Here is a 22,040-nt window from a genome sequence, read left to right on the forward strand (position 1 = left end):
ACGTAGACAACTATTTTGAGTGCTTTGAGGTGGCTCCCTGTTAGGTGCTCTGGTTAGTTTTTTTTTTTCAGTCTTGTCAAGAATCGCGAGTCAATAAAAAGTTCCACCCTAGGCCCTTCAGCATTTGTTGTCGTGGCATATATTATTTTTCTCAGCTCCTCCTTGCGGATTGAAGTCCCTATCCTTCAATTCTCCTCTCCCCAATTTGCTTCTGACCTGCCCAGCCCTGCGATATACAAGGATTGTGTGTTGAGTTTTCTGTGTGATGCACTTTGTGTCTGTGAGGTCACTTGTGTATCCTTTAGTTTCCTTTCTGGGGAAGTCCCTTCTGGCTCCCTGAAGCTACTATCTCTGATAGTGTGCCATTCTACTAGGACCCATCAGTTGTGGAGTTCTATTAGCCTACCGGGAACCACAAGGCAGAACCTGGCCTCACAAACGTGCAGGGTGCGATGGCACTTACGTTAAAATTGTTATTACTTTATTCATATCTGTCACCATCATGAAAGGCCCCCAGAAAGTTAGTGATATAAAACAAATCACTTCTGGATTCAAACAAGACTGCAACCTCGAACAGCCTAAAGAATGCTCCAAACTATGTAAACAAATGATCGAAAATTCACAAAACTGGTGCCAGCTTGCTTACCCCATTTCCCCCACTCATTTGATGGGAGGCAGGCAGGTAGCCGACTGCTCCACCCTCAGTTTTATTATGATGATAGTGTGTGTCAGATCTTCCCCTCTGTCGGTCAGGCTCATGTGGTTTGCTTTCAAATAAGTGGTGTTTTTTTGGCCATTGTGGCTGTTCCTGTACACAGTGGTATAGCTTGAGCCAGAAGTTAAGAGCTCTTAGAACTGCATATGCTCAGGGGTTCCTTGTCCTCTCCATACTGCTGCCCTTGCGTTGACAGGTTTATCTTTTCTAGTGTGTTTGGGGGTCGCTCCCTTAGAGGTCCTCCTCGCTTGTGGAGGATGAGTTTACCCTAGATGAGTCAGTTGGCTTTAACTTTGTTTTTCAATGGGTCATGAGTGATTTTGGCTGGCAGGGCATACTGGTCTAACATATGAACTGCAATTACAGTGCGCCGAGGTCAGCCTTCCCAGCCACATATGATAGGCTGTGTTGACCTATTTGTATGTCATAGTTATTCAATTATATAAGGCCTGGGTTGGGTTTTTCCCCTGCAGGCCTTGGAAATCCCCATCAGGTTTAGTGGTCTGATGGATAATTCCCTTGAACACACTTGTTTTTTACTAGTTTTGAGGGGGTTGTACATCGTCAGTGCTGCGCGGTGGTGGTTATTCATTCTACCTCTGTCATACTGCCTGTTGGGTTGGTGACACCTTCAACCCTGAGCCATGTATAGTTTGTTCTTTTACAGCCTTCTCCCTCTTTTCTGGCAAAGAATGAGTCAGCAAGCTTTCAAAGGGGTCTGTTGGTGAATGATGCTTGGTTGGTTCGGCCAGGTGTGCAACACTTATTGAGTCCAGTGGCATCTCTTTGCTGCTACCTGGGTCACCAGTTCTGCCTTGGTGGACACCTTGTTAGTTGACCCATTTCCTTGGTCCCCTGTTCCAAGGCTCGTTTTTCTGAGGTCATCTGCACTCTCGTCAAATCATTCCAGCCTGTGTTCTATCCTCGGGGCCAGTATGTTTGCAGGTACACTGCACTGACTGTAGCCTTTTCCAACATGTCCTGGGCTGATACTCAGACTCAGGGGTATTGCCATTCTTAACATGGTTCTAGAAGTCTTTATTTGGTTGATGTCCCTGGTTCCGGTTGGTCATGTGTTTCCTTGGGCTATGTCTTCCGGCCTGGATTCTTTTCTTCCTCCTCCTAGTGCATGCTGCCTCTCCTCCTCCTTGGTAAGTTCTGTTTTGTCCTCTGGTTAGTTTACTTCAGGGAGTCACTGAGAGCTTCCCCGAGAAATCCATCATTGAATGCAATGAAACATTTCTTTTTGGATGAGCCCTTACTCCTTCCCTCCTTATCAGGGTTTGTTAGTTCATCTGTGTACTGTTCACATTCTTCAGTACTGGCAAGGAAGATTGCTGCATGTGGAAGCCAAGCTGCCTGGGGGTAGCATTCTGTGCCATTAGTTTCATGCTAATTTATGTTCCTCTTATTTTGTGTGAATTGTTTGCAGAATTTTGTTTTTGCTTTCAAAGACATTCTTTGTTGGCCCTCCAGTTGTCCATAAAGCTCCCTGACTTTCTGGATGCCTTCCCAATGTGGTGGTGAATTGTCACTTGCTCTCTGTGCCTCTGTGAGGGCTCCAGCTTTTGTCTCGGGACCCCAGTAGGGGAAACAGAACATGAGCATCTGATGTGACCCATTTGCATGGAGCAATTTCGGTGAAATAGCTTAAGGTAGCCACTGGGGCTCATCCAGAAAGAGGTGTTTCATTACATTCAATGCTGTTTTTTAAATTCAAGAAATTCATTAATGCATGTATGACAGTGTATTTGTATTAGGTATATGAAGATGTATTCAATTAATTTCCTGACAAAAGATAATTTTCCTTGTTTGATATGAAATGCATTTATATTGTGTGTTATGTATTTCTAGGGGAGGGAACCCTCCTTATGACTCCTTGAAACTACTATCTTTGATAGTGCCATACTAATAGGTGCAATCAGTCGTTGATTCTATTGACCTATCAGGGACCATGAGCCTGGTAGGGCAACCTAGCTTCCTCTAAGGAGGTGCAGGAAGTGGTAGCACTTGTGGTCAAATTACTTTGAATTTATTTGTGTCTTCACCAACAGAGAAGCACCCAGAAAGTCAGCAAAACAAAACAGACCATTGCTGGCTATAAGCTAGACTACAGCCTCAAGAACCGCTAAAAGAATTTTTTCCAACAATGTAAACAATCAAAATTTAATTAAACTATAGTAGTGTTAGCTTGTTCGCTTCCTCCTCATTTTGGGGAAGGAAGGGACGGAGGCAGCCTGGGGTCAGCCGGGTACTCCACCCTTGGTTCTATTCTGACAGTAGTGAGTGTGCAGTGACATCTATGTCACTCTGGCTACGGTGTCCTGTTTTTTCATCTGAAGGGTGTTTTGCTTTAGTGGCTGTTCCTAGACATTTTAGTGCAGTATGAGCCAAATGTTGCCGACATAGCATCAAGGCTCTCATCAGAGGTTTGTCATCATCAGGGGTGGGGTGGGGTGGGAACCTCCAGCCTTAGTGACACAGTCTTAGTGGATTGCAATGAGGATGCTGCTCTGCCACTTACAACACCCTGACCGCTTATCGGTACATAAGTCGTCTATGAACGGCACATGAAGTACAGCACATTAGCATTAGAGATTTCCTTATTTGGGATGGTGGTGCCTGCACTGTTTGGCATGACTACCCCCTCTTTCCCTCTGGGTTCTCTGTACATAGGTCCATTCCTCGCACCATCCCTCACATTCCTCCTCCTGAGAGAGAGTGAGAAGTCCGGAACAATGTGGGTCTCTCTTCATTAGGAGGAGGAGGGAGCACTGCACAAACTAAGATGAAGGTGAGACTAGGGAGAGAGAGCCCAAAGCCACACAAGTGTGCCGGGGCCCGAGCGCATCACTATACCAGGCCGTTGGAACCAGACCGTTGTTCGACCTCCAGAACCTGTGCGCCTGAATATCGGGCTAGAACATGTTCACAAACACACCCAAGATTAAAGCATATTTCCAAACATCATGGGCACTGACTATGTAGACCGCAGGCTGGCTAGACTTAACACTGCAAATGACCTGAAAAATATGAGCCTTCAAATAGGGTGACCAAATGGAAAGAATAGACTTACAAAGCATCCACTTAGGCAGAATCGGTGGCATGAAGGTAATGGTGCCGAGCCGCGATCGGACATAATACGTGATGCACCTCCAGGGCACCCCAGGCCAAACCAACCAAACATAAATAACCAAAAAGACCCCTGTGAAAACCAACCTACTCTCTTTGTTTGAAAAAGAGGGGCCAGTTGCAGATGATGAAACCACTCGTCAAGGTGAAAAGAACAAAACCCCAACTGCAGGAGATCATTATGAAGCTCACCCATCTGACAACTGGAAGCAAGAGAAACCAAAAACAAGGACATAAAGAAATAATCACAGACTGAAAGGACACTGAGAATCCATGTGACACTTTTTTCGGCACCTTTGTTTCCTTGGCTTGAATCTGTGACCTCTTGTTCTTCAAGTTGCAGGTTTCAAGGTTTCCTCTTTGTCAATTTTGTTGATTTCTGTTATTATTTCGTAAGTAGTGATCATATCACCACTTTCTCTTCTATCTTCTAGCATTGGCAAATTTAACAAAACCGAACCTCATTATAGCTCTTATTTTTCAGTTCCAGAAGAAATTTAGTAATGTGTCTTTGCACCTTTTCTAGTTTAGTGGTGTGCTTCTTAAGATATGGGCACCATACAACTGCTGCATATTCCAATTTTGGTCTCAAAGGTCATGAATAATTTATTTAATATTTTGCCATTCCGATATTTAAAAGCGATTCTAAAATTAGAAAGTGTAGCATACACTCCTTGCACAGAGTTTCTTATGTGATCCCCATGTGACTTTTTTTTATTTTTTTCCAGAACTACCCCCTAGATCTCTCTCACTATCAGAGTTCTTCAAAGCTTTTTGTAGGTTGTGTGGCCTATTTTCTCTTGTTTCAGATTCTATAATATGGCATTTATTCACATTAAATTCCATTTCCCAAGTTGTGCTCCATACACTTATTTTCACCAGGTCTTCTTTAAGGGCATGACAGTCGTATTGATTTTCTTATCTTCCATAGTATTTTGGCATCATCATCAAACATGTTCATATAATTCTGTGTTTCTTCTAGTAGAACATTTATATAGACAAAGAGCTAGAACTGAACCTTGTGGTACTCCACTTCTGGTGCTAGAACTGAACCCTGTGGTACTCCACTGACAACACTTCTCCAGTCTGATCAATATGGGCCTCTGATTTCTGCCCTTATTTTTCTGTCAATAAGTTTTTTAGCCATGTCAAAAGTCTTCCTGTCACTTATGTAGTATGCTCTAGTTTCAAGACCAACCTCTTATGTGAGGGGGGCTCTGCCAAGTCATTTTTTAAACACAGTTAACCCAACCATCTCTTTCCTGTAAAATTCCTGAGGCTCTATCATTCTATTAATAACTAAGTAAACGTTTTTTCACAAATCTAAGTAGAATTATTATGGTTCTACTAACAAAATTAGTATTTTGATTTATTATACAAGATCTTGCCAATTTGAAAACCATACTGTCTGTTATGTAATTTCTCTCCAGGTGTCCAACCCATTTGTTTTGTATTATTTCTACCAATGTTTTGACTTCTATGATACAGGTCTGTAATTAAGAGGGTCTTGCTTAAAATTTTTGTAGATTGGAACTCCGTTAGCCTTTTTCCATATACAGAGGAACCTCGGTACTCAAACATCTCCCAACTCAAACATTTCGGCACTCGAACGCCATGTTCATGTTAGTTGACCATATTTGCTCGGCACTCGCACATGAACACGTGTCTGTTTTGCCATAGCTGTCGATCAATGCACAACACCACTAGACTTCTCTAAACTTTCTCGCATATTTTGTATATTCTTAGTATAAATAAGTCACCATGACACCTAAGAATGTTAGTGATAGAGCCAAGCAAAAAGAAAATTAGTTAGAACCACGATTGAGGTGAAAAAAGAACTCGTAGCAAAATATGAATGTGGTGCTCACCTATCTGGTCTTTCTACTGAACTTGGTATGCCTAAATTTAGTTATCTTAAAATAAATGTGTGCAAAATGGGGGGGGGGGGGGCAGTGCAAAGTTTTTTAAAAAATATCACACTTACAAAGCTGTAATAATGGTAGGGGACTCCCCTGCCAAAGAATAACATCTCTTCATCTGCCTCATCACCTTCCACATAGACCATCAAGTCTCCTAAGTGCAGGTAAGGTGTGTAGTGTGTTAGCATTTACAGCATTTCATGTATTTATTGGAGTTTAATGTACTGCATTAGTATTGCAGTTTAATATATTTATTTTTTGTGGTCTGGAACGGATTAATCCAATTTACATTATTCCTTATAGGAATTTTTTTTTGAGTACTCGAACAGATCAGCACTCGACTTGCCTTCAGAAACCAATTAAGTTTGAGTACCAAGGTTCCACTGTGTCTGCCAAGACTTCATACTCAAAGACAACTGTGTGTATGTGTGTGTGTGTGTGTGTTTTGTTGTTGTCACTCTGTAGTTTCCAAAATTGTGTGCATGTTTTTCTTCTCATATTTACATATTCATATTTTCCATTCTTGTAGCCTTTGTATTGGGTCCATATTTTGTGTGTGTTTAATATTGTTAGAAGTATCATGCATAAGAATTCATCGAGTAGTCTAACAGAGCAGGTCATTACTCTCAAACTAAGTTAGGGGTATTTAACATCCCTTACAGGATCTGGACCACTAAGCACAGCTCAGAGTTATCCTACTTTGACATCAGGCACAACCTCAACTACCTCCACAACAACAACAGGTGCTGCAGCATCCTCCACCCCTAACCAGCCATCCACCAACTTATCCTCCTTCCCTCATGGTCTCACCATGAGTCTCACATCTACATCTAGTGACTCGGAGCAAGTCAGTTTAGAGGTGAGACATATTCATTTGTTTTTCTATTATTTCTGGTTTTGTGATAGTTATATGAAATGTTTTGATACATGTATTATTTCGTCTTTTCTGGCAGGAGCCCCTTTGGCTCCCTGGAGCTATGCAGGCTGATATGGGTATACAGTGACACTTTGGCTTACGAATGCCCCTAATTACGAACTTTTTGGGTTACGAGCCCAATTTCTTCATAAAATCCGAATTGGGTTATGAGCTTTGCCTCAGGGAAGGAAATGTGTTGATATGCGTATGGCCGACCTAGTGCGTGGTGGCACGGCTATCATGCCTCAGTTTACCAGTGCCTCCCGCCTAGCGACAATCACGCCTGAATTCTTTGTAATGAATTATTTTTTCGGATTTTTGGGTATTTGAACATAAAAGTTGTGATTATATATCTCGCCATGGTTCCCAAGAAAACCAGTGGTAAGGTACAAGTCAAGTAAAAACTTGTGAGAATGACCATAGAGGAAAAACGAGATCATTCGTAAACATGAAAATGGTCCATGGGTTGTTGAACTAGCTAGGCAGTACAACAAATCTATGTCAACGATATTATGTCTATTAATATGTAATATTATATTTCAGGATTTTCTGGAGAGTTGTCGAGCAAGTACACTTTTAGCAGAGCTTACAGATGATGAGTTACCCGATCCAGATGATGATGAGAATGATGACGACGACAATGATGATGATGATGAAGACTATGAAGAGGAGGAGGAGTGTTATGAAGTAACTGTAAGGATATACTTAATATATTTGTTGGATTATGGCTCTATGATCATCAACATTTATTTCTGGCTGGATAAATTATTGGACAGTAAAAAGTTATCATAGCCTTGACTTATATAACTCTGGTCAGTAAGTTGGGATAATTCCTAGTCAGTTAATTATGGTGATCCAGGGTGATAGGAATTTCATTTTGTTTCATTTCCATGGATTAAAGAGTGCCCTTACTGTAATTTATTCCACAGCCTTGAATATAATATAATAATAATTTTTTCTCTCTTTTCCTTAGTATATAGATGGTTGGTAGGCTTGGAATAAAAATCTTAATCGCTTCTTATTGATATGCTTAATATTTCATCCACAATTTTGCTTGGAAAAATGAGAGGAAGAAATAAATTTTAAGCATTTCAAATGTTCACTTGTCTTCAATATTTAAACTATCCCGTCTTTCCCTATGAGATATGGAAAGCTTCATCCTCACTCTGGTGGTCTGGTGACCTGTTTACCTTGGTCGGGGGCATGCTACCTGTGTGTCAGGTGACCACAAACATTCCTTCTCTCTCTACTCAAGGTTTTATCTGGCTTTTTTGAAGACCTGGCGGTCGTAAATGCATTTAGCATTCTTTTATTTTTCAATGTGATTTTTTTCCAGTGTGATTTGCATAGTAGGCCGAGTTCTGTGTTCTGGCTACTAGGTACAACATATTTTATATAGACATATATATAAAATATATATATATATATAATATATATTTATAGATATATATATATATATAAATATATATATATATATATATATATATTATATAATTTATATTTATATATATATATATATATATATATATATTTATATAATATATATATAATTTGCACAACGTTGTGCAAATTGTATAAATAAGTGTAATACATTCTGTAGTAATTCACTTTTCTTCACCTTGAAATTCCGAAAATGAGTTTTGGAAGAAGGAAGAATATATATATATATATATATATATATATATATATATGTCGTACCTAGTAGCCAGAACTCACTTCTCAGCCTACTATGCAAGGCCCGATTTGCCTAATAAGCCAAGTTTTCATGAATTAATGTTTTTTCGTCTACCTAACCTACCTAACCTAACCTAGCTTTTTTTGGCTACCTAACCTAACCTTACCTATAAAGATAGGTTAGATTAGGTTAGGTAGGGTTGGTTAGGTTCGGTCATATATCTACGTTAATTTTAACTCCAATAAAAAAAAATTGACCTCATACATAATGAAATGGGAAGCTTTATCATTTCATAAGAAAAAAATTATATAAAATATATTAATTCAGGAAAACTTGGCTTATTAGGCAAATCGGGCCTTGCATAGTAGGCTGAGAAGTGAGTTCTGGCTACTAGGTACGACATATATATATATATATATATATATATATTCTTCCTTCTTCCAAAACTCATTTTCGGAATTTCAAGGTGAAGAAAAGTGAATTACTACAGAATGTATTACACTTATTTATACAATTTGCACAACGTTGTGCAAATTATATATATATTATATAAATATATATATATATATATATATATATATATATATATATATATATATAATATAAATTATATAATATATATATATATATATATATATTTATATATACAGTATATATATACTGTATCTATAAATATATATTATATATATATATATATTTTATATATGTCTATATAAAATATGTTGTACCTAGTAGCCAGAACACAGAACTCGGCCTACTATGCAAGGCCCAATTTGCCTAATAAGCCAAGTTTTCATGAATTATTTATTTTTCGACTACCTAACCTACCTAACCTAACTTTTTCGGCTACCTAACCTAAACTAACCTATAATATAAAGATAGGTTAGGTTAGGTTAGGTAGGGTTGGTTAGGTTCGGTCATATATCTACGTTAATTTTAACTAAAATTAAAAATAAATGACCTCATACATAATGAAATGGGTAGCTTTATCATTTCATAAGAAAAAAAATTGAGAAAATATATTAATTCATGAAAACTTGGCTTATTAGGCAAATCAGGCCTTGCATAGTAGGCTGAGAAGTGCGTTCTGGCTACTAGGTACGACATATATATATATATATATATATATTATATATATATATTTATATTTATTTATTTATTTATTTATTTTAGTATATTTTGGTAGCAGTCTTTCCTGTAGACATATATTATTAAATATGACCGAAAAGTAAGATTAATAATTCTAACCCGAATTTTCTCTATCTTTCTTACGTTTCTTTTCACTGTTGATGGTAATTCAAAGATCAATTCTCCAAAATTCATTTTTATTTATAGTCTGACGCGACACTTGATCGCGTTTCGTAAAACTTATTACATTTTCAAAGACTTTAGTTTACAAACACACAACTGAAACTGAATAGAGCTTTGCACATCTTCGAGTTTATATCTACATTTGGGTGAGGTGGATGAGGTGAAAACGAACTTTCAACAATGGGTATTAAATGGGTATTAAATTCTAACACAAGACAGAACACGAGACAATGGGTATTGAATGGAAGTAATTGTAGAAAGCCTATTGGTCCATATTTCTTGATGCTTCTATATTGGAGCGGAGTCTTGAAGTGGGTAGAATATAGTTGTGCATTAATTGGCTGTTGATTGCTGGTGTTGACTTCTTGATGTGTAGTGCCTCGCAGACGTCAAGCCGCCTGCTATCGCTGTATCTATCGATGATTTCTGTGTTGTTTGCTAAGATTTCTCTGGTGATTGTTTGTGGGAAGAGATTATATGTTCCTTAATGGAGCCCTGTTGCTTATGCATCGTTAAACGGGTACGAATCGCCAAACCCGCCTTGGGGTGGGTACAGGCACACACACCGAGAGCGGGAAAATGTTAAGAAATATTATTGTATGATAATGATGTCTCCAGCTTTCACACCTTTGTTTCTTTCTATCTTTAGTATTGACCTTTGACTCGCTTCTCTCCTCTAATGTAGTTGATAAATATAGTACTGTATATATCTTCATAGCATTTATTCTTTATCCTTCATTGTTACAAAAGTAACTTCTTGAATTTTTGTATGGATTTCGAATTTAATTATAACTGCCTTTGCTCGTCTTACCAATAGCTCTGTCTCAAAACTGTCTCAATAACCTTTTTTTTTTTTTTCTGTCTAATGATTATAGGACATAGATCATAGCCTCATAGTAGTTTAGATCACAAATTTTCACCAGGTTCGCAATGGCAAGAGAAGAGGTTGGGATGATGACTTCGTGATAAAGAGACAGTTTCCAGCACTCATTCCAGCATTTGATCCTCGTCCAGGTCGCACTAATGTTAACCAAACACAAGGTTAGCTATGAAGTCTTTCTGTATGGTACAGTATGTATACATAAGTATATGTAACCAAAAAATAGAAATAACTCAAAAAAAAATTATTGAATCTTTTTGTGCTAAACACAATCTTTAAGTTTTGTTGTAGTTTCTTGCTTTTATTTTATTTATTTATTTATTTATATATATATATATATATATATATATATATATATATATATATATATATATATATATATATATATATATATATATATATATAAATTATCTCAAGTTTTTTTTAATTTTTGTGAATATGAGTGAAGCTGAGTGAGTTGTATTTAACCCTTCATATGCATGTGTCAATTAGGACAATCTCACCATTTTTTACCCGATTGTGCAAGTCAGTGAGGGACAATTTAAAGTATCATTTAAGAATTAAAAGTCCTGTGAGTACACGGGGCTCGCATTTACTTCCTCAGGCCTGCAGTAAACAGATGCCATCTCACACCTAGCAGGGGTCCTCACGATTTTTTCCAAGATAGCATCTGTTTATTACAGGCCTGAAGAAGCAGAAGCAGCAGATGACCTGTAGGAGTTGTAAATCTTACATGGTACATTAAAATTCCCAAGAATGTTGCACAGTTTATATATAATATCATAAAATATTTGAGATCAACCCAAGCAGTGTCGTGCATTGGAAAGGTTAATAACCTGGCAGTGGGGTGGGTATGGCAGTTGAATAGATCTTGTGGAGGAATTGTTGGTTGTTGCCTGGTCATGTCCTTATGGATGTAGGACATTGCCTAATGTTGCAACCGAGTAGCCTACTCCATAAGCTATTCATTTATTATCATAACCTTATTTTTGGCTTGAAATTGTTATTCAATTCAGTACTGTACCTATATTTATGCATTTAAAGAGCTAATTATGAATTTTGAACAAATGTCATAATGGCATGTATAAGGCACAACTCTACAAAACTGATATATGGTCTAAATTTTGTATTTGTATGAAAGTGAATAGTGAATGAAATGCTGCTACACAGAACCCGATAGTCAACTGTATACTGTAAAATCAGTCTTACAAATCTAATTTAAGAAGTTCATTAGTGTTACTTATGCTTAAAAGTTTCAGAATTATTGAATTAATGTTTTGCTTATATTATCTTCAGATTTGGAGATTCCTGCCCCAGGTACAGAAGACCATTTATGTGATACTCCAAGTGAAGTAGTCAGTGGTCCGCGACTTAGTCTAACTCTGAGGGGTCCTAACCTCCCTGGCATTCCAGAAGTTGAAGTACCAATTACCAAGAAAACCTCCACAATATTTGCTGCCGTCCAAATTTTGGTCCACACTGCCAATTTTCCTTCCCGACAAGAAAGATTGAGACGAATCTGGGAGCCCACATACACGTAAGGCTACCTTGAATATTATGTACTTTACATATGAATTAAATCTGCCCACATCATTTGAGATGCGAGGACAGAATTGAGCTAAAATATATGAATGATATAAGAAGTGTTATGACTTCATATAAAATATTTGACTGAATACCAGACTTGTAAATTATATAGATTTGAAATACTTATGTAGTTTTTGGCTTTCGAAAATTGTGGTTTTTGATGCTGTACAATGTACATTTCAACTTTTTAAAAATTATGTGAAATTGTTAATCAATATGAATGAAATGCTACTAGACTTTCTAGGTCAAATTATTAGATACCTCTATATTTTATTGTTGAGAGTTAATGTGTTGTGTTCTGGGAGTTGTTCTACTCCCCAAGCCGATAGCTTGGTCCAACAGGCTATCGGGCTTGGAGCGGCCCGCAGACTCTCATATCCACCACAGCCCGGTTGGTCCAGCATTTCTTGAAGAAAACTATCTAATTTTCTAGATAGTTTCTTTACTGATAGCTTTTCTTTACAGAAAACTAGCGCATGGCATATATATTTGACCGGAGTAACATGTCCCACCGGGCGCATGGCATACATATATGACGTAGGGTGCTAGCCATGATTCAAATGGCCTGAGGCTACATGGGGTTAACATCAGCTTCCTCAGGGCTCTTGTAAACAGATGCCATGTTTAAAAAAAATCATGGGCAACGTTCTCTGGTGTGAGAGCCACAGTACTGTGTGAGCAACCAAGGCTGGTGCATATGCAGCATAAGCTAACAGCACTGCTGTTAGCTTGTGACTACAGCATCACCTGAAAATGTCAAAATAAATATGTAACTGCTATTATTTAGCGATGACAGTATTACAGAAAACCCCTGACTGTGATAATAAATGACCAGGATTGTGATAATAGCAGAATTGTTGTGATAATTATAGGGGACTCTGACAGCTGAGTGGACAGCGTTTCGGATTCGTAGTCCAGAGGTTCCGGGTTAGATCCCCGATGTATGCAGAAACCAATGGACAATTTCTTTCACCGTGATGCCTCTGTTCACCTAACAGTAAATAGGTACCTGGAAGTTATACAGCTGCTGCTATGGGCTGCTTTCTGGGGGTGTGTAACAAAAAAAGAGGCCTGGTCAAGGACCGGGCTGCAGGGACACTAAGCCCCGAAATCATCTCATGATAACCTCAAGATAATTAACGCTGTGTGGTAGGAGTAATGCTGAGGGAGGGAGGTGGCGTCGTCTGCTGAATCTGTGTTACGGCCACCTGTTGTCTGCGCTCACCATTCCAACTTAGTGGTTTGCTATGGTGAACACAAATGTAGATATTTATATATTGTGTGTATTAGTGTAATAACAGCAAAAGGAGTATGTTAGGAGGAGCCATTTGGGTGATGGAGGAGGCATCGTCTGCATAACTTGTCATGCTGTGTAGAGGGTGGCCACTATGCTCTTTGGGCACCATACCAGCTTAGTTGTATAATTATGGTAAATCAAACATATAGATACTTATATATAATGTGTGTGTGTATATATAGTGTAATAACACCACTAAAATTGTTGGAGAAAATTGTGCATCTGGCCTTGAACCAGTGAGGGAGGCAGCCGCCAGCTGTGTGTGGGGCAACGTCTCTTATATTGCCTGAACCCACAATACCAGCTTAGTTGTACAGTTATGGAGAATAAAACATGCAGGTACTTATATATAATGTTTGTATATAGTGAATAACAGCAAAAACAGTATGGTGGGAAGAGACTGTTGGCGGGTGAGGTGTTGTTGAGGGAGGGAGTGGCTGGCTGGCTGGCTGATGTGGCGGCCATTCCTCGTTGCTTTTTGACTCGCCATACCTTTGACTTTGTTCGTTATGGCGAACAAAACATGCAGATACTTATATATAACCTGTGTGAATATAGTGTAATAACAGCAAATATATTTGTTTATTGTTTTATGAACATAATAATTGAATCACTAATATGCACACCATACATTTGAGTATAGCGACGATTCACCCCCCTTTATTACATAAATATATCATCCTACACACTATTGAATAATATTACTGCAAAAAAAAAAAAAAAAATAATCAGACATTGAAATAATTAGGTAATAATATCTTTGTGGCAACTCCCACCTGGGGTAATTGCTCAATGAACGCTCATGAATCTTTACATCATCACAAGAATTTTTTTCTTGCGCACTTGGGGCATGTCGGCTATTGTAAGGGGTTGCAGCCCAGAGGTTAAACATAATGACAGCTTCTCTCTTTCTTCGGGAGTCTCTGTGGCTTCCTGAGCCATCTATCCCTACGAGATCGTTGTTGATTTGAACTGGCAAACTTCCATGGTGTTGCCACTTGGCAGTGGGCAATGGTAATTAGAAGAGGTATGACCTAATTACTGGGTAGATCATTTGAGGAGTCATTTGCAGCTTTTTCCCTTTTATGAACCTTGCAGTTCTCTTTTGCTTTGCTTCATTTTAGGGGGATTTCTTCACTGAGGGTGATCTTGAATCCCCTACTTCCTGTGCCTCTGTGAGGAGGGAGGGGGGGCAGGCAGGTTTATGGTCTGATCTCTGGTTAGCTATTAAGGACTCCTAATGCTGATATGACTTGTAATGTATGTGTGGAGCTATCTCAGCGTGGCTAGCAAGAGGGAGCCACTGTTGCTTCCCCAGCTAGAGGCTTTCCGTTATAGTTACTGTGTGTTTATTTTTGTAACATAAATATGTATATGGTGAACCTACTTTTAAACAGGCTTGTATATGGTGAGGCACGAGAAGATGAGGGTATTGAAGGAGAAATCTCTGGTGTTCAACTACTCAATCGTCGTAATTCAAGGACTAATATATTGACTGAAAGCTGTGGCTATCCAGCCCTTCCTGCCAGTACATTGACAATGGGTGATCCATCAGTTGAAGATGTGTTACAACTCCTGCGCCAGCTGTATATATTAGCTCATGAAGATAAAGGTATATTTCCAGTTTTTGTTATTTGTATTTTGATGAATTACATTTCATGTGGATAGTTAAGGAAGTTCTTCAAATGCTTTTCATATGTTTTGAAGAAGCTGGAGAAATTTTTATGTAAAGATATCCAACATGGCACAGGATTCTTTAAAGGAAACATGACTTCCTAGTTGTATTCAGATTTACTTATTGTGTGCTATCATTAGTAATATTAAACTGCATCTTTTGTTATTAGTTGTGAAGTGCATCATCTTCTGAAACCATTTAAATTCATGTGTTTTGTATTAGTGTTCTTAATAGAATAATATGGCATATTCTAGGTAAAGCCCCTTGTGGCGCCCTGAAGCTATATGCTTAGATGGTTACCATCTACTCAGTCACATCAACTGTAGAGTTCTGGAGGCCTACTAGGGACTGGAGCCAGAACCCGCCACACCTTCCCCCTCACAGAGGCGCAGGAAGTGGTGACATTTATTTTTACCACCTCACTTGGTAAGGCAACCAGAAAGCGAGCGAGTCAAAACACAAACTACTGCTGGATTTAAGAGAGTGAAGATTTAAAACTGGTCAAAAGAACCCCGTACCCTCTCCAACTATGTAAACAATGGATCAAATTCTCTCGGAACTAGCATGAGCTTATTCACCCACCTTCCCCACGTGTTTGGGGGAAGGGGACGGCGGGGTTGCTCATTGCCTGCCAAGACTTGAGCTTCCATTTTGAATGCTGATGTAGTGGTTACCAGGTCGTCACTCTCCCGTTCTGGCTTAGGTGTCCTGTTATTCAGCTAAGTGGTGTGGTGTTGTTTTTGGTAGCCTTCCTTTGCACTGATGTAGTGTGAGTGAGATTTTGTTACTGGCACTGCATGTGCTCAGGGTTTCATTCCTGTGTTCTCCCTGGTGCTGCCTTTGCACTGAGAGTTCTCTTCTCTGGTTTGTTTGGTGATCACTCCCTTAGAGGTCCTCCTTGCTTCAGGTGGCCCTCTGCATGGGTAAGTCAGGGGTTCCTGGCCCACTGCCTTTGTCCCATTTGGGAGCTAAATTGGCTGGTGGGGCACACCGAGAGTGTGTGCATTCAGCATTTATGCCATGACGTGGTCGGCCTTCACATCAGCACGAAGCATGCTGTGTGGGCTTATTTTTTGGTCCGGCATAACAATCCAAGTGCCTGTGTGTCCTATGTAGTTTATCTTTGTCTCTGAAAATCCTCTGCGGTTTCGGTGGTCCCATGGATCAACAGAAACCTTTGATTTGCAGGTCCCAACGAGGCTTCTAGATCTTCCTTTCAGCCAGCCCAACCATCCTTTGAAGCCTTTCCCTTGGACTCTGCTTTTCTATCCTGGGCGGTAGGCATCGTGAATACAAGCTCCAACCCGGAGCCCTTAATTGCAGCTTCCAGTGCTTGAGAGTCAGAGTTATCAGGCACTGCTTGCTCGGTGTCTGAACCCGGGCATTTTTCCATGGCTCTGCTTCTATCAGAGGGTCTGTTCTGTGAAGTACTTCACTGCTTTGACCTCCTCCTCCACTTTTTGCTCCTGGAACTTTTTGCGCATCTATATCGTCATCTTTATGGTGAACAGGCGGCTTTCTTGATGGTGTCCCATCTGCGTTCTTTTTCTCCGTGGCAGAATGAAATTTCATGGCACTCCTTTCACCTCTTCATTTCTCTTCATGGTTGCTCTTTGGTTGCCAAGTGTGGTGCTCTCCTCCCGCCAAACACACAACGAAACTACGACGTTACTACAACTTTCGAACAAGGTTTAACACCAAAGAAATTGTAACAATCAATATAGTAAGTTGTAACAACGTTCCAATACGTCATAAAAGCGTTATAACAAGATGTAACAACTTTATTGCAGTTCTAACAAGCAGAAAATAGGGAGAGTTACATTGTGTGTTTGCAGGGCTTTATTTCTAGGCTTTTTCTTGATCAGTATCTCATACCAAGCTGTGGTGGATATGTGGGCCTGTGGGCCGCTGCAGCAGCCTGGTGGACCAAACTCTCACAAGTCAAGCCTGGCCTTGGGCTGGGCTTGGGGTGTAGAAGAACTCCCAGATCCCCCATCAACCAGGTATCAACCAACCAGGTATACTGAATACTGTTGCCTCATATCATGCATTGCTGGTGGAGTCGCTACAGCTTGCATTTTATGTTGATACTACTTCGGCACTGTTTCACAATCTGTCTTGCGCCTAGTTTCACCTCTTGCCTGGTCTTTGGACTGTGTAGTTACTTTCTTTCCTCTTCCCATTTCACTGTGTCCCCTTTTTTTTTTTTCTTTTCTAAGGCTTTGTTTCCGGTTTCTCTTGCCTCTGGTTGTCAGGTTGGGGAGCTTCCTAGTTTTCTCCAGAGGCAGGGTTAGGTGAGCATTATGTTCATTTGCTGCTGGCTCCTTTTATTGCAAAGAATGAGTTAGTTGACTTCCAGAGGGGGTTCTTTGGTCATTGAGGCTTGGTTGGTTCAGCCGGGAGTACTTCATGTGTTGTGTCTGGTGGCAATTCTCCTGCACTTCCATTGTGTCATGAATTCTGCTTTGTTGGATGCCTTGTGGGTTGATCCTCTTAACTTGGTACCCTATTCCAAGGCTTGTATTTCCCAGGTAGTCTGCATTGTAATTAAGTTTAGCTAGCCTAGGGTCTGCCCTCGTGCTCATTAAGTTCGGAATCATGCCACACTTTCGGCCTCGTTTTCAAACTTGTCTTTGGCTGAAATTTGGGTGCGGGGATTTTATAGGTCAAACAGGGTGAGCTGCCATTTGGTGAAGGTTCCCGGACCTCTGTGCTTTTTTTGTGGCTTTTTGTCGTGTCTCACAGCTGGGAGTCTTTTTTTTTTTTTTTTTTCCTTGTCCTGATTCCTGCAGTGCTGCCTCCTCCCTGGTAAGTTGCCATGTTTTCTGATCATGGGTATTTAGCTTCAGAGCACCACAAGGATTTCCCCAAAGAAACCAGCATTGAATGTAATTAAACACCAATTTCTGGGTGAGCCCTGGTGGCTCCCTAATCCACTCCTTTTCTTCCAACTCATAGGCTGGATGTCTACTTCTGCTCTAGAACCGGGAGCTCAGATCCTGGCAGGCAGTGAGCTATCTTACCTTATCTGTTGTGCTAGTTCATTCTAGAGAATTTCTAGTTCTAGTTCTCTCTAGTTCTAGAGAGAATTCAATCATTTGATACATAGTTGGAGGAGCTTTTGCAGCTGGTTTAGAGACTTTGGTCTCACTTAACTCCAGTAGTAGCTTTTGATTTGCTGACTTTCTGCTTGGAATTCCCAGTGAGGTGGCAAAAAAAGAGTCAATACTCCCTGCACCTTTGAGGAAGGGGGCTGGGTTCTGGATTGGATTTGCAGTAGGCCTCTAGAACACTACAGCTGATGTGACCCAGTAGATGGTAACCATCTCAGCATATAGCTTCAGGGCGCCACCGGGCCTCACCCAAAACTGGCGTTTCATTATATTCAATGGCATTTTTTTAATTACAGATAAATCTGGGCAAGTTGTGGATGCATTTGGGGTACGCCGTGATGAGTTTGAATCTAAAAAAGTTGGTAACAAACTAGTCCAACAGGTAGGCATGATTTTTTTATTTATTTATGTGAAAAGTGAATAATGGAAATGTATGTATGTATGTACTGTATATATATACATATATACATATATACATATATACATATATACATATATACATATATACATATATATATATATATATATATATATATATATATATATATATATATATATATATATATATATATATATATATATATATATATATATATATATATATATATACTGTATATTATAATAATAATAATCTGTAAATGACAGTGTCAGACCATGTAAGAAGAATTGAAACAGGAATTTCCTTAAGTACTTTTTCAATTCTTCTTCAGTGGTCTGACACTCACATTTTTCATCACGTGTTAATTTTTGTGATATTCTGTCTCTCTCTCTGTCTCTCTCTCTGTCTCTCTCTCTGTCTCTGTCTCTGTCTCTGTCTCTCTCTCTCTCTCTCTCTCTCTCTCTCTCTCTCTCTCTCTCTCTCTCTCTCTCTGTCTCACAGGGGGGTTCAATCACGATATCCTTGGGTACACTTGCTCTGTGGCACATTTATGGGATAACTGATTGCTGTTGACAGACTGGAATTTTGGTTACTTACATTATTTTCAATTAAGTGCAGAAGATCCATCAGATCAGTCTCTTAATCTTATGCACCAGTCCTTTATGCCAGACCCTATCAAATGCGCCGGTAATATTTGAGGCTGTGACATATCATAGTCTTAAATATTGCAGTCTAGAATCTTGTTCAGTTTTGAAGTTAACTGAAGTAGCATTTCTAATGTGATTCTTCCATAAAGCAAGAAACCTCCAAAAGCCTTGTTAATTTAACACTTTGACTGCTTCATTAATTACAAGAAAAATTATTAAAAAAAATGTCTTTGCCATTGTCGATGCATTTACAAACTCATACTCGGAACCTAATTTAACCATCACCGCTCACGTGTCCGAGAGAACATTTATGTGTACATTTTTACACAACTTTCTCGGGATTTATTATATATTGCAAGTCAAGTATATTCTGTAATATTTGAAATAGCTATAATGTGTTCTTACTAGTTGTGAAACAATAGCAACATTGGCTTATTGACAGTTTTTCTAGTAAGGCTCCACAGTGGCTTCCTGTCACTAACCACCTGTATAGCTCCAAACTCATCATATCGCACCAGGCCCTTGAGAGTCATTAATATCCAAAACAACTTGGGGGGGGGGATAATAAAATTTATTATCATAAATAATAAAATTTGGGCACAGTTACACCAAACATAAAATTTGTGTTTGGTGTAACTGTGTACCACCACTTCCATATAGCCGTAAAACTTTACAGGTAATGGGTCCACATAATCTGAGAATCTGGATGTGGCTCGTTTTTACAAGAGAGCCACAGTTTTGGGTTGTAAGTGCAATAAGCTACACAAGATGTGTAGCTTATTGCACTTTAAAAGTATCTTTAGCCTTTTCAAAAAATACTTTCAATATAGTGTACGGTACTGTAGTCATCAAATAATTTTTTGTTTGTTTGTAATAGGTTGGTGAAGCTGTAGTCCTAGCATGTGGTGCCCTACCATCATGGTGCGAGGATCTCACCTATGCCACCCCAATGCTCTTCCCGTTTGATACCAGACATCTATATTTCAATTGCACAGCTTTTGGTCCCGAGAGGTAGGAATGTATTTTAATACTATTACTAAATACTAATTTGTGGTTATATGGCTAATCCAAAGTGTCAGAGGTATAAATATTTATATTTTTGAAAGCTGTGTTATTCACGTTTCCATCAACATGAATTATAACAAAGTTAAACATAAACATTATACAGTATTTGATTAAAACCATTCTCTTAATGTAATATGTTAGGTTGAGCCAATCGAAATGCAGCTCAAGAAGCCCCATGAAGTACATGACAGGAACCCAGGTGTGCATGGATAAAAAGGTAATCTGCCACCAGATAACAGAGAAACAGCACAACCTACATCCTAGAGTAGAGTGGGGGCAAACAGGCAGTCATTGAGAGGCTCAAAAAACAGAGCTCCCAGAAACACCTGAAATGCAGCCAACACCACCTGCCTCCAGCTTGCTGGTATGACAAAAGCTGCACCAAGCGAAAATAAGGATTTGCAAACTGACCAGGAAGACTCCAGAGCTTCGTAGTGCATCAAAAACTGGGAAGAGAACCCAAACTCAAAAGGCAAAGGGTCTATCTCTAAGGCGTAATCTGGGTCTTGCACGAGATACATAAATAGGGCCTCCCGAGCTGCAGCAGGAGGGACTCAAGAAGACAGAAGCCTCAACAGGCCCAAAGGCACACAGTAATGAACCCTATGGGGATCCACATCCAAATTATATTCATACAGTGATGGGACATATCAGAACCCCACTCCTTGCAATAGAAGACCCTCCTCAAAGGGAACCAGGGACCCATGTATAATCAAAAGGGATCCCAGGGCTCATATCCAACTCCCCTAAAGCCCCAGATACTGTAGCAGATAGTCCCAGGGCAGAGGCAGAATTCGAGCCCACCATCCTGGATAGAAAGGTGGAGTCCAAGGGGAAAAAGCTTCACAGGAAGAAGAGGCTGGCTGAAAAGAATGCCCAGAAGCCTTTGTGGGACTAGCAGGCTCAACATCCTGCTCACCCAAATCAGAAGGGGCAGCCCCCAGAACTGACAATGCCGTGCCCTGTCCCCAGCCGAAAAACCCTAGTCACTTCAGGGCTGGAAGCAGGGGGGAAGAACCAGAGGAAGGCCAAACCATGCTCGAAGAGGGAGGAGGCGTGGCATGAACAGAACCTAGGGAAAGTTTACAAACGCCTCCAGATCCAGATCCCTAATCACCAAATGGAGCAGCTTCAGGGCTTCCAACTGGGCACACAACCTAGCAAATCTAGCACACAAAGAGGTGTGTGCAAAGATGTGAAGACCCTTCATTGGAAGGGTCAGAAAAGGGTGGGGAGTGGGGTGGGGTGACATGGGGAGAACAAACCCGCAGGACTGCTGATCGAAGGTGACACTGACCCAACAGGCAGCATGGGGGAGGCAGAAGGAATGAATTTTGTCACATGGCATGGGCAACATAAAACCTCTCACATAGTGAGAGCAGTTTCGGAGGTGATATCATCCATAGGACCAACACGCACAAAGGGATACAGTGGTTTTGGTGGTGGAGGCCAAAACCATCAGTAGTTTCAAAGCGTTATATGATAAGGATTACTGGGAAGACTAGACACCATGAGTGTAGCTCTCGTCCTGCATCTTAGGTAATTACAGGTGGAAACTGAGTACCCAAAAAAGCCACTGAGACATTAGAAGGGATTTTTAGGTGAGGCACAATTAGGCAAGTACACATCAGCATACAACTGAGGGTGGGCTCACCGGCTGACTAAGAGCCGCCTTCCCCTACCTCCAAACAAGTGGGAAAATGAGGCAAATGAGCTGGTGCTAGTTCTA

General features: G+C 39.9%; 1 protein-coding gene across 17 annotated transcripts in view; it reads left to right on the forward strand.

Annotated features, from left to right (window-relative positions):
• Ufd4 (ubiquitin fusion-degradation 4-like) overlaps positions 1–22,040 on the forward strand; it is a 203,906-nt gene that overhangs the window by 169,787 nt on the left and 12,079 nt on the right. For 12 of the 17 annotated variants that reach the window (XM_045736451.2, XM_069326362.1, XM_069326364.1 and 9 more), the window contains 7 exons: positions 6,429–6,625; positions 7,226–7,375; positions 10,574–10,709; positions 11,845–12,085; positions 14,830–15,044; positions 18,517–18,602; positions 20,124–20,257. In XM_045736451.2, the coding sequence (XP_045592407.2) occupies positions 6,429–6,625; positions 7,226–7,375; positions 10,574–10,709; positions 11,845–12,085; positions 14,830–15,044; positions 18,517–18,602; positions 20,124–20,257 (1,159 nt within the window). The remainder of the gene's footprint in view (positions 1–6,428; positions 6,626–7,225; positions 7,376–10,573; positions 10,710–11,844; positions 12,086–14,829; positions 15,045–18,516; positions 18,603–20,123; positions 20,258–22,040) is intronic. The other 5 variants (XM_069326367.1, XM_069326368.1, XM_045736452.2 and 2 more) reach the window with 1 other exon arrangement.

This window comes from Procambarus clarkii, chromosome 18 (genome assembly GCF_040958095.1).
Source record: "Procambarus clarkii isolate CNS0578487 chromosome 18, FALCON_Pclarkii_2.0, whole genome shotgun sequence".
Lineage (NCBI taxonomy): Eukaryota > Metazoa > Arthropoda > Malacostraca > Decapoda > Cambaridae > Procambarus > Procambarus clarkii.